Source organism: Gadus macrocephalus, chromosome 14 (genome assembly GCF_031168955.1).
Source record: "Gadus macrocephalus chromosome 14, ASM3116895v1".
Classification (NCBI taxonomy): Eukaryota; Metazoa; Chordata; class Actinopteri; order Gadiformes; family Gadidae; genus Gadus; species Gadus macrocephalus.
In genome coordinates, this window is record NC_082395.1 from 14,189,767 (window position 1) to 14,207,897 (window position 18,131).

At 42.0% G+C, this 18,131-nt stretch overlaps 2 protein-coding genes across 2 annotated transcripts; one reads left to right on the forward strand and one right to left on the reverse strand.

Annotated features, from left to right (window-relative positions):
* Positions 1–4,433: 4,433 nt before the first annotated feature.
* mphosph10 (M-phase phosphoprotein 10 (U3 small nucleolar ribonucleoprotein)) lies at positions 4,434–14,730 on the reverse strand. The gene is made up of 11 exons (XM_060070683.1): positions 14,584–14,730; positions 13,558–14,227; positions 13,200–13,363; positions 11,941–12,103; positions 11,566–11,707; positions 9,611–9,678; positions 8,308–8,445; positions 7,882–7,992; positions 5,467–5,574; positions 4,847–5,077; positions 4,434–4,690 (listed from the first exon to the last, which is right to left on the reverse strand). Exons 1-11 carry the CDS (start codon positions 14,670–14,672, stop codon positions 4,544–4,546), a joined length of 2,031 nt encoding a protein of 676 aa, XP_059926666.1. The 5' UTR covers positions 14,673–14,730; the 3' UTR covers positions 4,434–4,543.
* mcee (methylmalonyl CoA epimerase) lies at positions 14,726–16,359 on the forward strand. The gene is made up of 3 exons (XM_060070714.1): positions 14,726–14,835; positions 15,107–15,444; positions 16,011–16,359. Exons 1-3 carry the CDS (start codon positions 14,808–14,810, stop codon positions 16,161–16,163), a joined length of 519 nt encoding a protein of 172 aa, XP_059926697.1. The 5' UTR covers positions 14,726–14,807; the 3' UTR covers positions 16,164–16,359.
* The last annotated feature ends 1,772 nt before the right edge of the window (positions 16,360–18,131 follow it).

Below are 18,131 nucleotides of genomic sequence, written 5' to 3' on the forward strand. Positions count from 1 at the left end.
CCTTCAACGCGCATCGCCCCCACCCCTCCTGTTCTCCCAAGCCCCTCCCTCAGCTGACCTGGGGGAGGGGCCCACACTGATTGACAAGTAGAACATTACAATGCATGCACAAATAGAACAACTGGCATAACGGACAACGAAATACAATGCAACACATAAAACACAAACTCTTTATTAATCAAACTCAATATAATCAATCATTCGAGTTCGAATTAGTAAGCTGTTGCTGAAAGAACTTAATAGAACTCGATGGCTTTAGGGTAACTATAGCCAGGTAGGTACAGCCAGAGATGCTGTTAATGGCTCTGGGGAGGTCCGTGTAACGCTTATCAGTTTAATTTCCAATTTCAAAACATAAAAATGAAAATTGGAATATTGAGTTCATGTTACGCCGCCTCCTGCTACGCCGTCCAATACCCCCATCTAGTAACGACGCTGAAGTTGGCATCCGATTCGCAGCATCCGATTTGGCAGCTGGTCCACTTTAAATCGGTCCTGATTGAAAACCACTACACCTAGACTCTTCAAATCTGGACTAAATTTTCACAGTGAGGCTATACATTATATAAAACATAGTTACAGATTTGTGAAACCTTTTTTCTATTTGTGAAAATGCAATACAGGCTCATTTTAACGCTTTTTAGGGGTCCAGACTGCATTAGAACGGGTCCTGATTGAAAACCACTACACCTAGACTCTTCAAATCTGGACTAAATGATCACAGTGAGGCTATACATTATGTAAAACATAGTTTCAGATTTGTGAAACCTTTACCCTATTTGTGAAAATGCAATAAAGGCACATTTTAATGCTTTTTAGGGGTCCAGACCGCATTAGAACTGATCCTGATTAAAAACCACTACACCTAGACTCTTCAAATCTGGACTAAATTATCACAGTGAGGCTATACATTATGTAAAACATATTTTCAGATTTGTGAAACCTTTACCCTATTTGTGAAAATGCAATACAGGCTCATTTAGGGGTCCAGAACGCATTGCATTTTCACAAATAGGGTAAAGGTTTCAAAAATCGGAAACTATGTTTTACATAATGTATAGCCTCACTGTGATAATGTAGTCCAGATTTGAAGAGTATAGGTGTAGTGGTTTTCAATCAGGACCGATTTGAAGATTCTAAGTGGTTTTCAAGCCGAATCGGATGCTGCGAATCGGATGCCAACTTCAGCGTCGTCATCTAGTAGTCGTTTGACTCCACTGGCCCTCATTCACAAATTATCTCCCGCCAAGGGACTCCTGGGTCAACACGACCAGATCCTGCAGGAGATCACCTCCACCCTTCGTAAGTCGTCCCCATCTGTCCACTCCCAGCCCCCCGTCACCCTGGAACCACCAGTCCCCGTCCCTAGCCCATCGTCTTCCCCCCTGGAGCCGTTCATTCCAGCCCCCAAATGTAAGATGGAGACCTGGGATCCTGTCGGTCGTTGCTCCTCCAGTGCTCCCTGGTGTTCGAGCTGCAGCCCCAGACCTACCCCACGACAAATCTCGGATCTCCTACCTGCTTAGAGCATTGCAGGGTGAGGCTCTCGCCTGGGCAACGGCTGTATAAGAACGCGATTCCACGGTCTGCTTCAATTATGTCTTGGAGCACAGTACACGCTGTCTGTCCAACTGCTTGCGCTCCGCTAAGTCTCCTTGGGCGCCGGAGCCCGGGACTGCTTCCACACCTCCTAACCTGCCCTCCGTCCCGGAGGAGTACCACGACCTCGGGGAGGTCTTCAGTAAATCCCACACCCTGTCCTTCCCCCCCCCCCATCGCCCTTATGACTGTGCTATTGACCTCCTTCCCGGGTCCCCCCTCCCTAGCAGCCGCCTGTTCAATGTCTCCCGCCCTGAACGTGAGTCCATGGAGGAGTATATCAGGGAATCCCTCGCCGCCGGAATCATCTGCCCGTCCTCTTCACCTGTGGGAGTGAGCGGGATTCTTCTTTGTGAGCAAGAAGGACCGCTCTCACCATCCCTGTATCGACTACCATGACCTGAACGACATCACCGCCAAAAATAAGTATCCCTTGCCCCTCATCAGTTCCGCCTTCGTCCCCCTCCACGGAGCCTCGGTTTTCTCAAAATTGGACCTGTGCAACGCGTATCACCGTGGCCCCATCCAGGAGGGGGACGAGTGGAAGGCCGCGTTTAACACCCCATTGGGCCACTACGAATATTTAGTTAGGCCCTTCGGGCTCACCAACGCCCCCGCTGTCTTCCATTCCCTGGTTATGATGTCCTCCGGGACATGTTGAACCGCTCCATCTATATTGACGATATCCTGATCTTCGAGGTTCGTGGAGGAGCACAGGGTTCACGTCGGACAGGTCCTGCAACGGTTGCTCGAGAACCGACTATGTCAAGGCGGAGAAGTGCGAGTTCCACGTCCCGTCCATCCTTCCTGGGCTACATAATTAGCCCTGGCCAGGTAGAGATGGATCCATCCATCCAAGGTCTCTGCGGTGGCCGAGTGGCCCTCTCCCCCTACCCGCAAGAGACTGCAACAGTTCCTGGGCTTCGCAAAGACTTCCATCAAGAGTTCCTCAAGACTAATGATATCACCGCTCCTCCTGGAGGATACTGTAGGCCTGTGGACTTAACAGCAGCAATTAATTCTGCATCACAATTGTCCTTACCCCATACACGTCTACTCACTAGTAGACGTGGATAAGCAGATAATGGGCATATGGCACGAACTATGACACTTGTAATTGCCGAATTAAAATTGCAATTGTTACCTCCATGGTAACATTGTAATCACTATGGCCTAATGCTGCAAGTGAACCCTCCTATGGCCTAACGATATGCCTAGTCTCACCCAGCATTTCACCTTCATATTTAACTATGTACACTGGTGCGACTAGACGCTAGTGTCCGCTACAGTAACTTTTAGAAATCCCCGTTGCGCATGGAACTGCCATATTGGCAGTGTTTTGTTTCACAAATATACAGTAGCCTCTACGGTACATATACGTACAGCAGGCTGGGTCAGCTCGACTCGCTTCCAATAATTTCAAAAACTTGCAACTTCAAAAAATTATTGTATTTATTTTACAATTCAAAAATTAACAAAACTATTCTAAATTAAGGAAATTATACTGGGAAACGAATAAACCATTATGAGCAACGAGTGAACTTATTAAGCGGTCTATAGACTCTTTACAACCACTGCATCTTTACCTTGATGTTGCGCAAAGCCCGCACAAAAAGCAAAGCAGTCTCCGCATAAACAATATTATATAATAAGCTAAAAAAAACGTTCAAAATGTATCTTTCATTTTAAAATGTCTATTTTTCATAATTAAATCAACAAGTCCGACACCTTTGTAAACAGAAAATCAATAGCCTCATTTGAACGTCTGGACGGATGTAATTATGGATATGATTGCCTCATTCTCCTCCACTGTTTCTATATATATATTTTAATCAGTGTAGGCTATGCTATGTTCACAAATGGTTAAATAAATGTTTAGGCCTACTAGAAGGATTTCGAGCAATGTTTTATTCGCAAAGACGAATTTTCCATTTCATGCGCAGGTGCATGACAACGTTCTAAAAAATATTGCAGTCTTTGCGAATAAAACATTGCTCGAAATCCTTCTAGTAGGCCTACATTTATTTTTTTTATTTTTTTATTGACCACGCAGGCGATTTTGGGAGGCACACGTCAGGACCTTGCGGTGGACTCAAGGAGGGTCCATAAAGGGATACACAAAATGGTCAAAAAGAAAATGTTAAAAATCACTTTCTATAAAAAAAAATATCGAAAGCTCGATTATATTAGTTTTGTGATCGTTTGACGCTAAAATCGCGAACAAAATTTGAATTATTGCCCAGCCCTAATAAATTGTTGACCGGATTAAAACAGCAATGTAATCAGGTGTGTAAAAGCTTTTAAAATATACATTAAAATTACCAACGTGGTACAAATACAAAGAAAATACATCTCTTTACGGAGCCATTTTTGCTTCAATGAACCTCAATGAACTCGGTAGACTCTCAGAATCCCTAGTGGGACTGACCAAAGGGTGCCTCAGTGAAATGACGCAAGAAAGCTGGGAGACTTTCCACTTTGCAACTCGTGTGGGTGGTGTACGAGGCACCTCGAACACGCCATTACTGTTGTACAACAATTCGAAAGGGCGATCTAACCCATTGGGAATATTTTGAAACGCAGATGTCGCCCGTTTAATTGCATTGTTGTAAGGCAATTGTTACGGTAAGGGTAATTTAATTGTGGGAACTTTAATTATGTAGAAACATTGACCAAACAATGGCTTTATTATAGAGTGGAGTGCCACTGCCTGACCGTCTCCCCCGCGCCCGCTAGAAGGAACGGACATACGATTGCGTCATCGCTGGAATGCAGAGCGTGAGTATCTGAATATCCAATATCTTGTCAATTTAATAAAGAACTTTAAACCGAAGAATAAAACAAAGCATTTAATTATTCTTAAGAACCCATAAACAAGCACTGACAAGGTAAAAGATTTCCGTTAAAAAAATCTATACAGAGATATGCTATCCATCTGCTCTGTTCACAACTTCAGTTTGCTGGCAGACAGTTTCTGCTTCTTCTTCTTGGCTGCCTGTCCTTTGGAGTCTTTGATCTGACTCTTTACCTGGTCCTGCAACTGCGAGAAGAAAGCCTGGGAGGATCGCAACGCCTTGTCCTTCCCCTCATCCTGGAACGCACAACAGTAACATTTAGCTCTCTTGCCATACACTGCCAGTGGACTAAACGTAGCTTAGCATTTATCACACACACACCAAAAATAATATAACCACCACCTAACAAACCCCATCAGAGATGGTACAACCACCGTCAAAAACAAACTGACCTTGAGTATGGTTGCTTTCCCACCCATGGTGATCTTCTTAAGCTTGTCGGCCACCTGGGTCTTGGACATCTTCTTGTTCCCCTCAATGCCGCTGTCGTCTTTCAGTTTCTGTCGTCTCTCCTTCTCCTTGATCCTCACATGCTTCACCTTCTTCATCTTACGTCTCTGCCGTTTCTTGTCAGTCGTCGTCTTCTCCAAGTCTCCCAGCACATCTCCTGCTTTGTTCTTCTCCTGAGGTCAAAGGAGCAGATCATTTTCATTGAGTGTCGCATAGCACTAGTGCTTCCCAGTAAGAGTCCTTTATGAGAACCCTCAATCCTATATTTTTAGGGGCTTTTGTGCCTTTATGGACTGGAGAGTTGATAAAGAAAGGACAGTAGGTTGAAGAAGAGGATGAATGTCATGTAACACAGGACCACTGGTGGTAATCACACCAGGATCGCTACTAGGTCTACTGCCTACTGCGGAGGGCCCCACGGCCTGCCCTCACACTTTGTTAATCATCTTCTGAATCTAGAGTGCCTCATCAAATATCTACAGCTTCTAACTATGTCCTGTCACCCCATATGCGTATGACCCGTAGGTGGGGGAAACACTGACGGAGCAAGGGAGCAACCTACTTTGACTTCCTCTGGGGCCAGGAGTGTAGCGTCGCTAACACCAACGGGAGCTACCTCCTCCATGGCGATGGAGGGGAGGTTGGACACCACCTTGATCTCTGGAACAGCCTGGGAGAAAATAGGAAGTAAAGCGTGGGTTTGGCATCTCATTAACACCAGAGGCCTGGAAGATATTTGGGCTTTACTACAACTACATTCATTGACGCATTATTAATTTCCCGACAGGAATATTAACAATTACTAGAAAATGAATTTCCTGCAGAAAATGCGGTGAGCGCTGCAGAGCAAAATGTGGCTGAAAATATTTTTTCATAAAGCCACATCATTTAAGGTGTAAAGAAATGTTGAATAGCTTAAATCAAGTGAAAAGATACAAACCGTGTTCAAAAGTAAACAATGTAAACATGCCGACCCTTTAAAAAATGTTGGAAACAAATAAAGTGTACGATTTAAACAAATAGCTAAAGTGATTACGTTTATGCAAAGGAATAGTTTAAATCAACTGGAAAGATTTGAACATAGTTCAAAAGTTAACATTTTAATTGGAGTAAACAAAGTAAAAATGCACACCATTTAAAAATATAAAATGGCTGCAAACAAATTAAGTGTAAGAGTTAAACAAATGGCTTCAGTGATAAAGTTTGAATAGATTTAGATAAAATATAGAATAGCGGAGCTGTTCTGATAAAGTTTGAAATGGTTGAACCAAGTCAGTGTTGCAGTCAAGTAAGTGTAGGAGATGTATAGGTGTGTGCATTTGTAGTAAGTTGGAAAAGTGTTGTTGACGTTATTCCTTCACATCTAGTTAATCGAGATAAGCTGATGATAAATAAATAATTAATAAGAAGACTAATATATTAAAAATAAGTGACTTCAGTACAGCAGAGATAAGTGGCAGAAGTTTTCCTGCTTTGCTCTATTTAAAATGCATATATTAGAAGTGATTTATATGTTAAGGGCAGCAAGAGCAATGTTTACACCAGCAAATAGAGTTAACTATCTAAACATCATAATATCTCACTGATAACCTAGATTTTCATTTAATAATAAATTCTCCTGATATCAATACAGAGTTACGTTTAGAAGAAATAACACTTTTAAACTTGTTCATAAAAATTAGCGGTTACACTAACCAGCCCTACAGGCAACACGGCTCATATACATACTCTTGTATCTGCAGTGCAGGTCAATGGAGAAGCGCAACAGCCAACTAAAACTGTTTTTGTTCTAAACGTGGTCATTTGTCTCATATGATGGTCAACATAGTTATCTATGCCTTTTTATCACGTTGACGGAAATTTAGAGATGCCTCGTTTCCATCGAGCAGTACGGTTCGGTGTGGCTCGGATAGGGACAGCAGCTCGATTGCACTAAATCTGGCTCACGTTTCCACCATCGACCCTACCCTTATGGTAGGGCGGGGTTCAAGCCGGATGGCAATAGCCACGGCAGCTACGTAAACATCATGACATCAAAACAGCCTGCTAATTAATGCAATGAACAAGAAGACCGTGACACATTAAACAAAAGGCAAACAGACGGCAAACTTTTGCGCGACATTTTCTTCAATAAACTAAGCTTGCACCGTTGTCCAGAAATACCTCGCGAGTGCTCCGTTTGTTTTTATCCCCCCGTCACACAGAATTGACGATTGCATCGACCAATCAACGGACAGCGTGTGTAGCTCTGTTCTCGCGCTTGGTTCTCAATGGAGGAGTATCGAAAAATAGGTAAGGCTCAGTGGGCTTATTATCGGACCCTGCCAAACTTTTAGCGTTGGAAATGGCAATATAAGTGAACCGTGCCACACCGTAACACATTGAATAACATGGTAACATGGAATTTGTAAAAAAAAATCGATTCTGTTCGGTATCGCGTTATTATAAGTAAGTATTTTTATATTTAAAAAAATGTAAATTAATTTAACATTTTGTTTGATGACCACATATGGTTATTGAAATTCTATTTTACTCTTAATTATATGATTATTCTCAGGTTTATATTAATCTATTATGTCTGCTTTATTGTACTCTTTTGTATTTAAATAATTTGAAGTTATGTGCTAGGAGTTCAGCATCCATGTGAGAGGTCTCCTATTCAGAGAATGATTACTAGTGTCCTGTGTCCCGAATGTTCAGGGACACAGTTTTCGCACTACCGTCCCAAGCTTTTGCACTTCAGTTAATGTGTAAAAGATACCATTGTTCACAGAATTAAATGTGACAATTGAAGTGAGTTGAGCAGTCTTATTTCATTAATTTTTTTGCAATGCCTTTGAATAATATGGGACATGAATCACAATAATAGTGAACCGTGGCCCAAACATCAGAATGCTATCGAATGCTATCGAAATCGAATTCTCGAATCATAACCCCCTCTGCTAAACATTGTTTTGTTGGAAACTGTCGCACTTACAGGTTTAGGAGTGAAGTGGAAGTTGGAGAGGGCGTCAAGTTTCAGGAAGAGCGTGTCCATCATCTTTTTAATTTCAACATTGGCTGGGTTCTCCTCCACCACGGTACTTTTCTGAAAACAGAAAACAAAGGCATTTGATCATTAAAAAAGTATTATACGAGGCATGGTGAAAAAAGGGAGATGGCAGTGAAATGGAATATTTGTTTGCAAAGACCCCTGGTTACTGTTGACATTGTATATGTCACACACACTGGACTTCCATTTAAAACTTCATATATACCATTTTTAAACACACACACACACACACACACACACACACACACACACACACACACACACACACACACACACACACACACACACACACACACACACACACACACACACACACACACACACACACACACACGGGGTTGAGGGAACCACCTGTGTCTGCTTGATGAACTCTTGTTCATAGATCTGCGCCAGGCTCAGCTTGCTCTTCTCATGGTCAAGAGTCAACCTCTTCTTGTATCGGAACGCCTCCTCCTTCGGCTTCTCCTTCCTCACAACATCGTCAAACACCTGAGTAGTCCAAATCAGATGAATTCCATCGGCAGCATTATAACCACATGAAGATCAAATAGCACGTTTTCATTCTTCTACCAACAAAGTTTTCATTAAAAAAAAGAAGACTAACATCGCATCTCTGATTCTTATGGTTACTATGCACTTGTTGTTTTTTAACTATTTTGTACAGCTCTCTTTCTTTGCTCAGACGAAGCTGCAGCATCCACACACACAGTGGCATTGTGCAATAAGTGATCGAAAATCCCAACTTTCTCACGGACACTGCCGTCCCCTGCTGCCCAGAGAGAGCTCCACAGGTCCATGCAAACAATGCTGCCGCTGTCGCCTCAGTAGAAAATAACGATATCTGCAGCCACAGCAGAGTATTTCAGTAACAGTGATAAAAGTGTGGTTTTGGGTTAAATGGCTTATTAATATGACATTTGTATTGTGTAACTGTTATGAGCCTTAAAATAAAGAGAACTGTAACGACAAACCACTTCCTGACGACTGAGAGGATGGTACGAACTCCTTGCTTTTATCGGCACATGAGATGGGGTGTTACTAAGGACTACAGCAGCTCAGCGAAGGGGAAGTGGTGGCGCGCTACCCTAATTTCCTGATTAAAATTGATTTATATTTTTAAACATCGTCCTAAGCCATAAATTCAGGTATCAAAAAAATTAAAATTGTCTCAAATACCCCCAATCCGAGTGATCGATGACGACTTCAAACTCATGCATGTTGCAGAAAACTTGCAACAGCGCCCCCTGGGGTCACACTTTTCAGTGGTGTCGCAGAATTCTGTGTAACATCCGCTCACTCTCCTTGCTTTACCACGAACAAGCATCTAGGATCGATTGCTCTTCCTTGGGTCTCCCGATGATAACGTTGAATTTCATACATTGAATTTTGCACGTGAAAAAATAAAAGTTGCAATATTTAACGTTGAATATTTGATTATGATTTTTTTTTTACTTGAAAATTAAGCTGAAAATGATTTATGGAATATTTTTTTAATACATTTCAGAGGCAAAAAATCCAGATACGTTATTTCAATGCATAAATATTCAATGCTTAAAAATCAATGGCTTTTTAGTTACATAATCCGATGACACCGATTGACTTCCATATGTGACTGCTGAACAACACAATGTATATATTATATAACAGTTCTCACCTGATCTTTTATCCTCTGTTTGATGATATCCTCCAGCTTCAGTGTGGTCTCCTCTGTGATAGCAGGAGCTAAAGGACAGAAAGATTTAATATTAAACTCCCAACAAGGACAGGACCACCAGTGTAGGATGACCACGTGGACGTAGAATGGCCCAGTGAAAACAAGCACTGTGTATTCTTTGAAGAGCAGTGCACATAAATAGGCCTAAGGCTAGTGAGGCGGGCTGGCCCAAAACAGCCGATACTGTTAATTCGTAATTGAAAATAGTCTGCATATTGTCCAAAAAAGAACTATGCCAAATGCAGAATTGTTCGCCATTAATCCCAATAGAGTGATGATGATTTCAAAATGCAAAAGCAACGTCCAATCTGCCTTATTCTATAATTTAGGGGCGGGCTCTTGTATTAATCTTTTTGTGTAAAGGAAAATCAATAGTGTAATATAACAATATAAATGTAATAATAAAATACTAATAGTCCTTCAACCAATCAGACCAACGATCGCTTTGATCGCAACAATCGCTTCCCTGTAGTCATTGTGTTAAACCAGCCAATAGCGCGCCAGGGGGAAAAAACTGCTTTGTGATTTGCTCCAGTAAAAGCTGATCGGAAACAGAAATAAATATATTGTTCTGCAGCCCGTGCTGCAGAGCTAATTTAAATCGCGGCAAAACGGGCTGGGGGTACCATCTCAAATATAACTGCATTTCATATTAAATCGCATCGTTTGCTGTGTTACCAACTTAATCTATGCTGACTTAGGTTGTGGGATGTTACAATATCAATAACGTTGAGTTCATAAGGGCTAACATTATCTTTTCTGAGTTAACAATCATTTCGGGCAGGTGTGTTCGAGCACAGTATATCATACTAAACTTTGGTAAAACGGTCGCAGCCGTCTTCTCTGTGCCAAAATCCCGTTGCTTCGGGTTTTCCTTTGATAGGCGCGTTGAGAGGAGGAGCGGGCGACTCAGCTGTTCATAAGTGTACCCGCGCACCACTGGCATGAATGCTCGCTTCTCTCTGTGTGTGCGTGTTCGTGTGCGTATGCGTGTGTGAATGAAAATGTCAGGGAGAAAGAGTGCTATGAGGAGATGAATGTACGGAACGATATTTATATTTTAAAAAATACCAAAAAAAAGGCGCTCAGTGTTGACTCTGTGGCGCTGCGCAACACATTGGTTTATGTATGGGAAACACTGCCATAACCTTTCGTGAATAAGTATTCCATATGACATAAGAATTGGGACTTTGTAAGCTACACATAAATGTGCATCACTTGGGATACGAACCCTGCACGAAGAAATTCAAGACTGACGCGCTACCTCCACTCTACAACTCTCTCACGGAGACACACTGCAGAACCGTAAGCATTGCCTACATAAGGTCCAACAAAGATGATCAAATAGCGAATACCCTCTGATGAGAACCTGTATCGCTCCTAAAGAATATTCTCAGGCAATGCCAAGGGATCGGATCTGTCCCGAAAGACCCTCGGTCTCCGGAGAGAACCCTGTACAATACGGGCTCCGAGGTCCACGGGAACACCCACATATGGTGACAACATTGTCAAAGGAGGGGCTAGGAAGCTGCGCATGCCGATCCAACCCGATAGACTTAGCTGATAATCTGCTCCTGACCAGGTTTGGTTGACAGCATAAGTCACCATGTTGATAAAGCGACGCTAAGAGAGCGACTTTCGCGTCACAGCTAACCCAGGCTTTGAGCGCAACATACCTCGCTAACCCCCTAATCGAGGTTCGTATTATACGCAACAGGCGTGATTAGCCGTTACAAGTCGTTTTGAAATCGACAAGAGAAGGGACAAAACAAGAAACTTGTAACGCCCCTTGTTTTTAAATGGCTTGTAACGGCTAATCACAGTCACACCTGGTGGCTTGTCATTGGACCTTTAAAAAAAAAAAAAAAGGTGAAATCCTGCAAGTGTGGACCTACCCCTCCTGGAAGTTTGGTCGAAGTCTACATTTTCTGTCAGGATGCTGTTCTCAGGGCGGGTCTGAGCCGTGGCCTCGCCTGCCAGCTGCCAAGGTTTCTCTGACAATGCCACCTTCTCCAACTCACGGATCTTCTCAGTCATCTAGGATAGCAAATACATTTTTGAAAAATTGAATTTTGAAGGATCCTATCCCTTTTGCTGAGGCCCTGCCAACCAACTAATGTTGCTTCTCAGTATGTAATATACAAAACAATAATACTGACCACCAGACGATATTTACGTCATCTGAATACATCTGATACAGGACGACATGCGTGCTTCATGATGTCATGTTTTCATAGATTAAAGGGTAAAACACAGCCCACTCTCCTTACCTTTTGCTGACGTTTCTCAAACGAAGACTTTGGTTCCTCTTTTTCCAAGCTTGACTTCCCACCAATGATGTCGACGATGTCTTCTCCCTCGCTCTGCTCTTCCTCAGAAAGATTAAAGGTCACTTTTTTATGACCCTGTGGGGACTGGCTCGCCTCTGGATCCCTAGATAATCAAGGAATAAGGTGGATTTAGGGAATATATAAAGTTCTACCATTTCATGTACGGACATGGTGAATTGGGATGCACTGATACCAGTACTCAGACCCGATACTGTGCTCATATACTCGTACGACCAGATATCACTTTACGCAACATGAAGAGCCAGTGAACCCAAAAATGTTTAGTTTTTTTTAAACATGGTAATATGTCTTATATGATTGACAACATAGTAATCTATGCCATTTTATCACCTAAAATAAGTCCCCAATTAAAATAAAAAGTGGGTAAAATCCTATGTATTTGCCATTCTCCACAAAACAACATTCCACTCTGCTGGAATGAAAAGTGCCTTTTCCGAGGCAATCTGATGCCAGGACCAAGGGTGAATATGTGAAGCTCTGCCTGGCCAGCAGTTGACTGCTGCGTCTCTGGGAAAGTCAAGCTTTTCAGAAACGTATTGGATATTGCTAGGGTGCGTTTGGGGGGTGAAGCTCCTTCTGAGCAACGATTTATTTAATACCCGCGTCCGAGAGTTAGGATTCACCGGAGACATATAGTAGAGCGCTACGGTGGGCGTCGCATTCATAGACAAAATCACTCATACCAAACGACAGTACTAAAAAAGTATCACAAAGTTGGCATGGGCCATTACCATGGCGATAACATTACCAAAAACACATTTCTTTCAATCTCATAATGTTCGAATTCCCACTGAAACAGTGAGTTCACTGGCTCATTGGAAACTTATGGTAGCATTGAATACCCATATTTGTACGTGGTATCAGCAAGTACCCAAATGTAATTGCTTGTACTTGGTCTGAGAAAAAGAGAAATCGGTGCATCACTAACTGAATGTGTGGTAATATCACACATAATCCACTAACAGTGTGTAAAACCAACCTGGGTGATACACTGTTGACAGTGCATAACCAGAATAAAACAGAACACAACCTCAACACACACTGGCTAGCACAGTGGAGATGTGAGGAAAGATACAATTACATTAGCCATCCAAACATTCACATGGATCTGGTAACATCCATGTGATAGGTTTGGTATTATAGATAGCTTTACTCCAATACAATTTCCGATCACTTACTCAGAGTCATTCTCTTCCTCATCTGACTCCTCTTCTTGATTGTAATCGTTATTGTCCTCCTGCAGCTCATCCATGCTGTCGACGTGGTGACCTCCTGTGCCAGGTGCCTCTCCATCCACAGGATCAAAGAAGTCTTTATACTTGAGGTTCCTGGAGCTCTTTAGCTGGAAGCAAAATTAGACAATGATTGACTAATTAGGAAGCAAGCAACATATATTACTTGTACTTGTGTCATCTTTATGGTAAAAAATGGAAAACAAAAATGTAATAATCACAACGAGACAGTCAGAATTGTAGCGGAATATACAAGGTTTAAAGGGAAATGGCGAATGATTGACAAAGGACCAATGATACATACAGAACTTTTTTTGGTTTGTTTCTTTGCAGAGATTGGTTCCTCAAAGTTGAAAGTTTCTCCTTCGTTGTCAGAAGCAAAGTCTTGGAAATAGTCTATGCCATCCTCTATCTCCTTGCCCTCTTTTTTGTCCATGTCGTCAAGGAAGGACTCCATCTCCGACAACTTGAAGAACCTGTCGTCTACCTCGGACAACTGTTGAGGAAATCTTTTTCTTGCTACCAATGCCTGTTTCTTATTCTGCTCCCGCTTCTCAAATTCATCCGTGTTGAAATCAAAGTCTGAGTCCTCCTCCAAGTCTGAGTCTTGGTGCTTCACAGTTTTCCGTCGTGGCCTCTTCGCAGCTATCTCTTCTGCTTCCTCCACCTCACCTTCATCCTCCTCCAACTCCTCTGCTGCTGCATCTTCCTTTCGATCTCCTGCACCCTCCTCTATCTCTTCGATAAGAGTAAACATGTCATCTTCAGCAGCTTTGTGAATTTTTATCTCAAAGTGCGATAACACAATGGTGTTCTGGAGCTCCAGCTCCTGCCAGATCTGCTCCTCGTCGAAGCTGTCAACCACCAGCTCGACAAGCGGGCTGCCTTTACAGTCGGCAGTTTCGTTTGTCTTGTTGAGATCATACAGGATCTTGGCCAGCGACGTGAAGTCTGCTGCCACACCATCTTGAATACTGCAAAAAGAAAACGGTCTTGTTTTAGTGTCTGAAATTCAATGGTGGATTGTTGACGTCAGGAGCAGTGTATAGCACATACATACTGTTCTCAACTTCTCTTTACAGCTGCCAATGTAAACTTGCATGATATAAACTACCGGTATTTTGACTTTAATCATAAACATTGATAATATAATATAAAGATAATATAGAATATCAATGGGTTCTGCAACTGTTATAACGAGCTAGTAGCTAGCCATAGCTCACACTAGCAGCCTCAACGCATGTTTGTTTTCTGTATATTGTCTACTATGTCTAAAATAAAGCAGAGTTTTTCTATTCTTGCCAACCGTAAACTGTAGACTGTACCTTACCTTAGAAACTTATCTGGGTGTGCTGTGTCATCGTTTAGTTTGTTTATACATTCCCCCAGTAGACCCAACACGTCTTCTTCAGCAGCCATGTTCCTATTCACGTGGGGAGTGGGACGTGTGTGTGTAACACTCAAAACGTTCCCCGAGAAACTGTGTTCAGATAAGGTTCAGATAACGTTCCAGGCATGGTTACAGACGACACACCATTGTAAACCGTTTGGAATATGGCGTCGATCGTGTTGAAGGTTGCAGGTAGTCATGCCGTACATGTAATCATCATATTTATATAATGCATTCGCTTATCGATTCGAAATTGGAGATGGATGTTTATGGTAAACCATGCTGTGAAACATTAGTTTCACTGATAGTTTTGACCAGTCAATGTCGTGCTTGTCATTCAACCGGTGTCCTGCATTGGTGTAAATCCACCACAGATTGCTTTATAATCGAATGGCGTTCCACCATGATACTTATGAACCCACTCAATTAGAATTGTGTGTGGTTTTGTTTGTTGATTTTGCAGGTCTGTCGCGGTGGGTCAGACACACTCTGCCCAGCAGGGCGCTCACAACCTCAACATCTCGTCGCTCGAGGGTTCCGGGCTCCCTTTGGAAGTTGGGAAAGCTGAACCACATTGCCATTGCCGTCCCAGACATTGAGAAGGCTACGTCGCTGTACCGAGACGTCCTTGGTGCGACGGTCAGTGACAAGCTGCCCTTGCCAGATCACGGGGTCTACACGGTTTTCGTGGAGCTCGGAAACACAAAGCTTGAACTCCTCCATCCTCTGGGGGATAAGAGCCCGATTTCGGGCTTCCTACAGAAGAACAAGTCTGGGGGATTGCACCACATCTGCATCGAGGTAAGTGATCTTGGCTGCTACAGACAGCGTCAGATCTTTTTATACATTAATTTACTATAAATTCTCCAGATAATCGTCAGACCTAGCATAATGTATTGCCTAATATTTAAGATTAGATGCTTGATTAATCCTAGACGGGAAAATAGGGTTTCACAACAGAAAGCACAGCCCAGTAAAAGGAAATATATATATACCTTATCTAGAACATAGTTCAAGTCAAGGCCAAGTCAAATGCACAACAAAGTAAATACAATAAAATAATTACATAAAATGAAATAATGTAAAAATAACAAGAGTAATAAAAAAATGATTATGTGTGTATATATATATATATATATATATATATAGTTAAAATATTTGTGCGTTCTCGTGGTGGGGTGATCAAAGGCAAGAGTTCAATAGTCTTGTGGTTTACGGGAAGAAGCTTTCCTCGAACCTGGTGGTTTATGTGTGGACTCCTGTTCCGTCAAAATGATATAGATAGAAATGATTGTTATGTATTGCAACGTTCCTGTTCCAGTACTCAGTGTGTAATCAGTGTTTTAATTCCATCTCTGTTTTTGCAGGTCGAAGATATAAATGCGGCAATAGCAGCCCTGAGAGTCAAGAACATCAGAACCCTTTCGGCCATGCCACAGATCGGCGCCCACGGCAAACCTGTGATCTTCCTCCACCCAAAGGACTGTGATGGGGTACTGGTGGAGCTGGAAGAGGCCTGAAGCTCCCTGAACCAGGGAAATCCCCTGGTTCATTCAGATCCCCACCCACTGGTCCTCCCACAACACCAACTTGGATGTGGTACTCTCACAGGATTTGTCTGAGTCATTTGTCTCTGCTTCTTTTCTGCAGGTCCATGCGTCTTGAATGTGATTCAATAGGAGTTTGATGCTCTTGATGAATAAAGATGTGATGGTTGGAAGTTACATAATTATCCTGATCCCACTTAAGCCAGCTACTTTTAGATCTTTGTTATAATAATTTTACTTTTTACTACATACTTAATGCTGTTAAAATGTCTATATTTAATGGGTTAAGTTTGTAAATTGGTAATGTAAAAAAAATATGAATCCCAGGGTTCCTGTCATGAGGTGAATTCTGGTTCTGATCAATGGAATATGATGCATCTCTATCAGGCACCAGTGATGTTATCATTGGTAAAAGTAATCTAGTAAAGCACACTTGTATTACGTGGACATGCTTTAACTAATAGCTGCATAATGTTAGTCGAAAGTTAAAATCTACTGAATTTTAGAAGTTTATGTAGTAAACGATTAAACGGGAAAATAATGCTAATAATACTTCCTCCATCATGGGAAATTCAGGTAAGTATATAGAGTGAAGAAATGGAGAAGATTATATATATATTTTTATAGAAACATTCCAAAACAAACCCTCGTTGCTATCACCACAAAATTAATACGTTTATTTGTTGCCAAACCATTTTAGATATTTTAAATGGTGTGCATGTTTACGTTGTTTACTCCATTTAGACTTTTGAGCTCTGTACAAGTCTTTGCACTTTATTTAAGCCATTCAACATTTCTTTACGTCTTAAACTATGTGGCTTTATTAAAAAAAATTCAACCTCACTTTGCACTACTACATCTTATGCAGGGAATGCATATTCTAGTAATTATATTGAAATCATATCCTGAACCCATGATCAGAGAAGTCAACAGGACACAACAGGCAAAAAATATATCGGATTGTAAATTATGCAGTGTTAACCCACCCAGTATACCGACATAAAACGTTTTACATTTTTCAGTGTAAAGAAAAAAAAGCGTGGGTCTGATTGTCAGATAAGTCCACGATTTTTTAAAGCATTACAAGAACAACGACATTCAATTTGAAAGCTAAAAACAAGTGAGACACATGGTGCGCCGCCGGACTCGTCGCTCTTTACCTTCTCTTCTACTGCTGCTAGTGTTTTTAAATTGTGTATTCGGGGTTAGTGTTTAAACAGAATTAGGCATGCACTTATGAGAAGTTCTCAGCTGCTGATTTTGCCACAGGTCTTCCACACCGCTTCATCACTTCAGTGCTCATACTTTCATTTAGAAGCCTCTTCGTGGTTGTGTGCGCCTTGGACCATCTAAGTAGCCAACTTTTATTGTATAAGAATGCTTACACTTTGTTTGTAAATCAATTTGTTTCATGCATTATCAAGTTCCTCGGTTTGTAGAGACCCCATGCATACATTCATGTCGGAAGAAGAGAGATAAATAAACCTGCTGTGTTCCACTGACCGAACAACCTGTTGTGCAGCACTTGCTTTGATTAAAGGTTTCCCACATCGGCTAAATGTGTCTCCTCTCCCACCACGAGAGCAGAAGTTATTGATTCTATTGTTGACTGGACCATAAGGAGGACATGCTGGTGGACCATTCCTACGACTTTGGAGAAGCATGAGTTTGCCTCCTTAAGTATGAATCTAAGAGGTGTTAAAAACGGAGCCACTTTCCAAGAAGTCCCTCAGTCCGAACGCGCCTATAGGGATTATTTTTGCGGCGCTCGGAGTCCTTTGATGAAGAACAGGGATATCTCCCAGCCATCGTAGCTATGTGCCTGACCTTGGTCACACTCAGGATATATAACTGGAGAAGACGCCACCTAGGCCCCTCTGCCCGGTACTGCAACCCACCCAATCCGCACTTCCATGATCTGTACCTACACTATGAATGAAT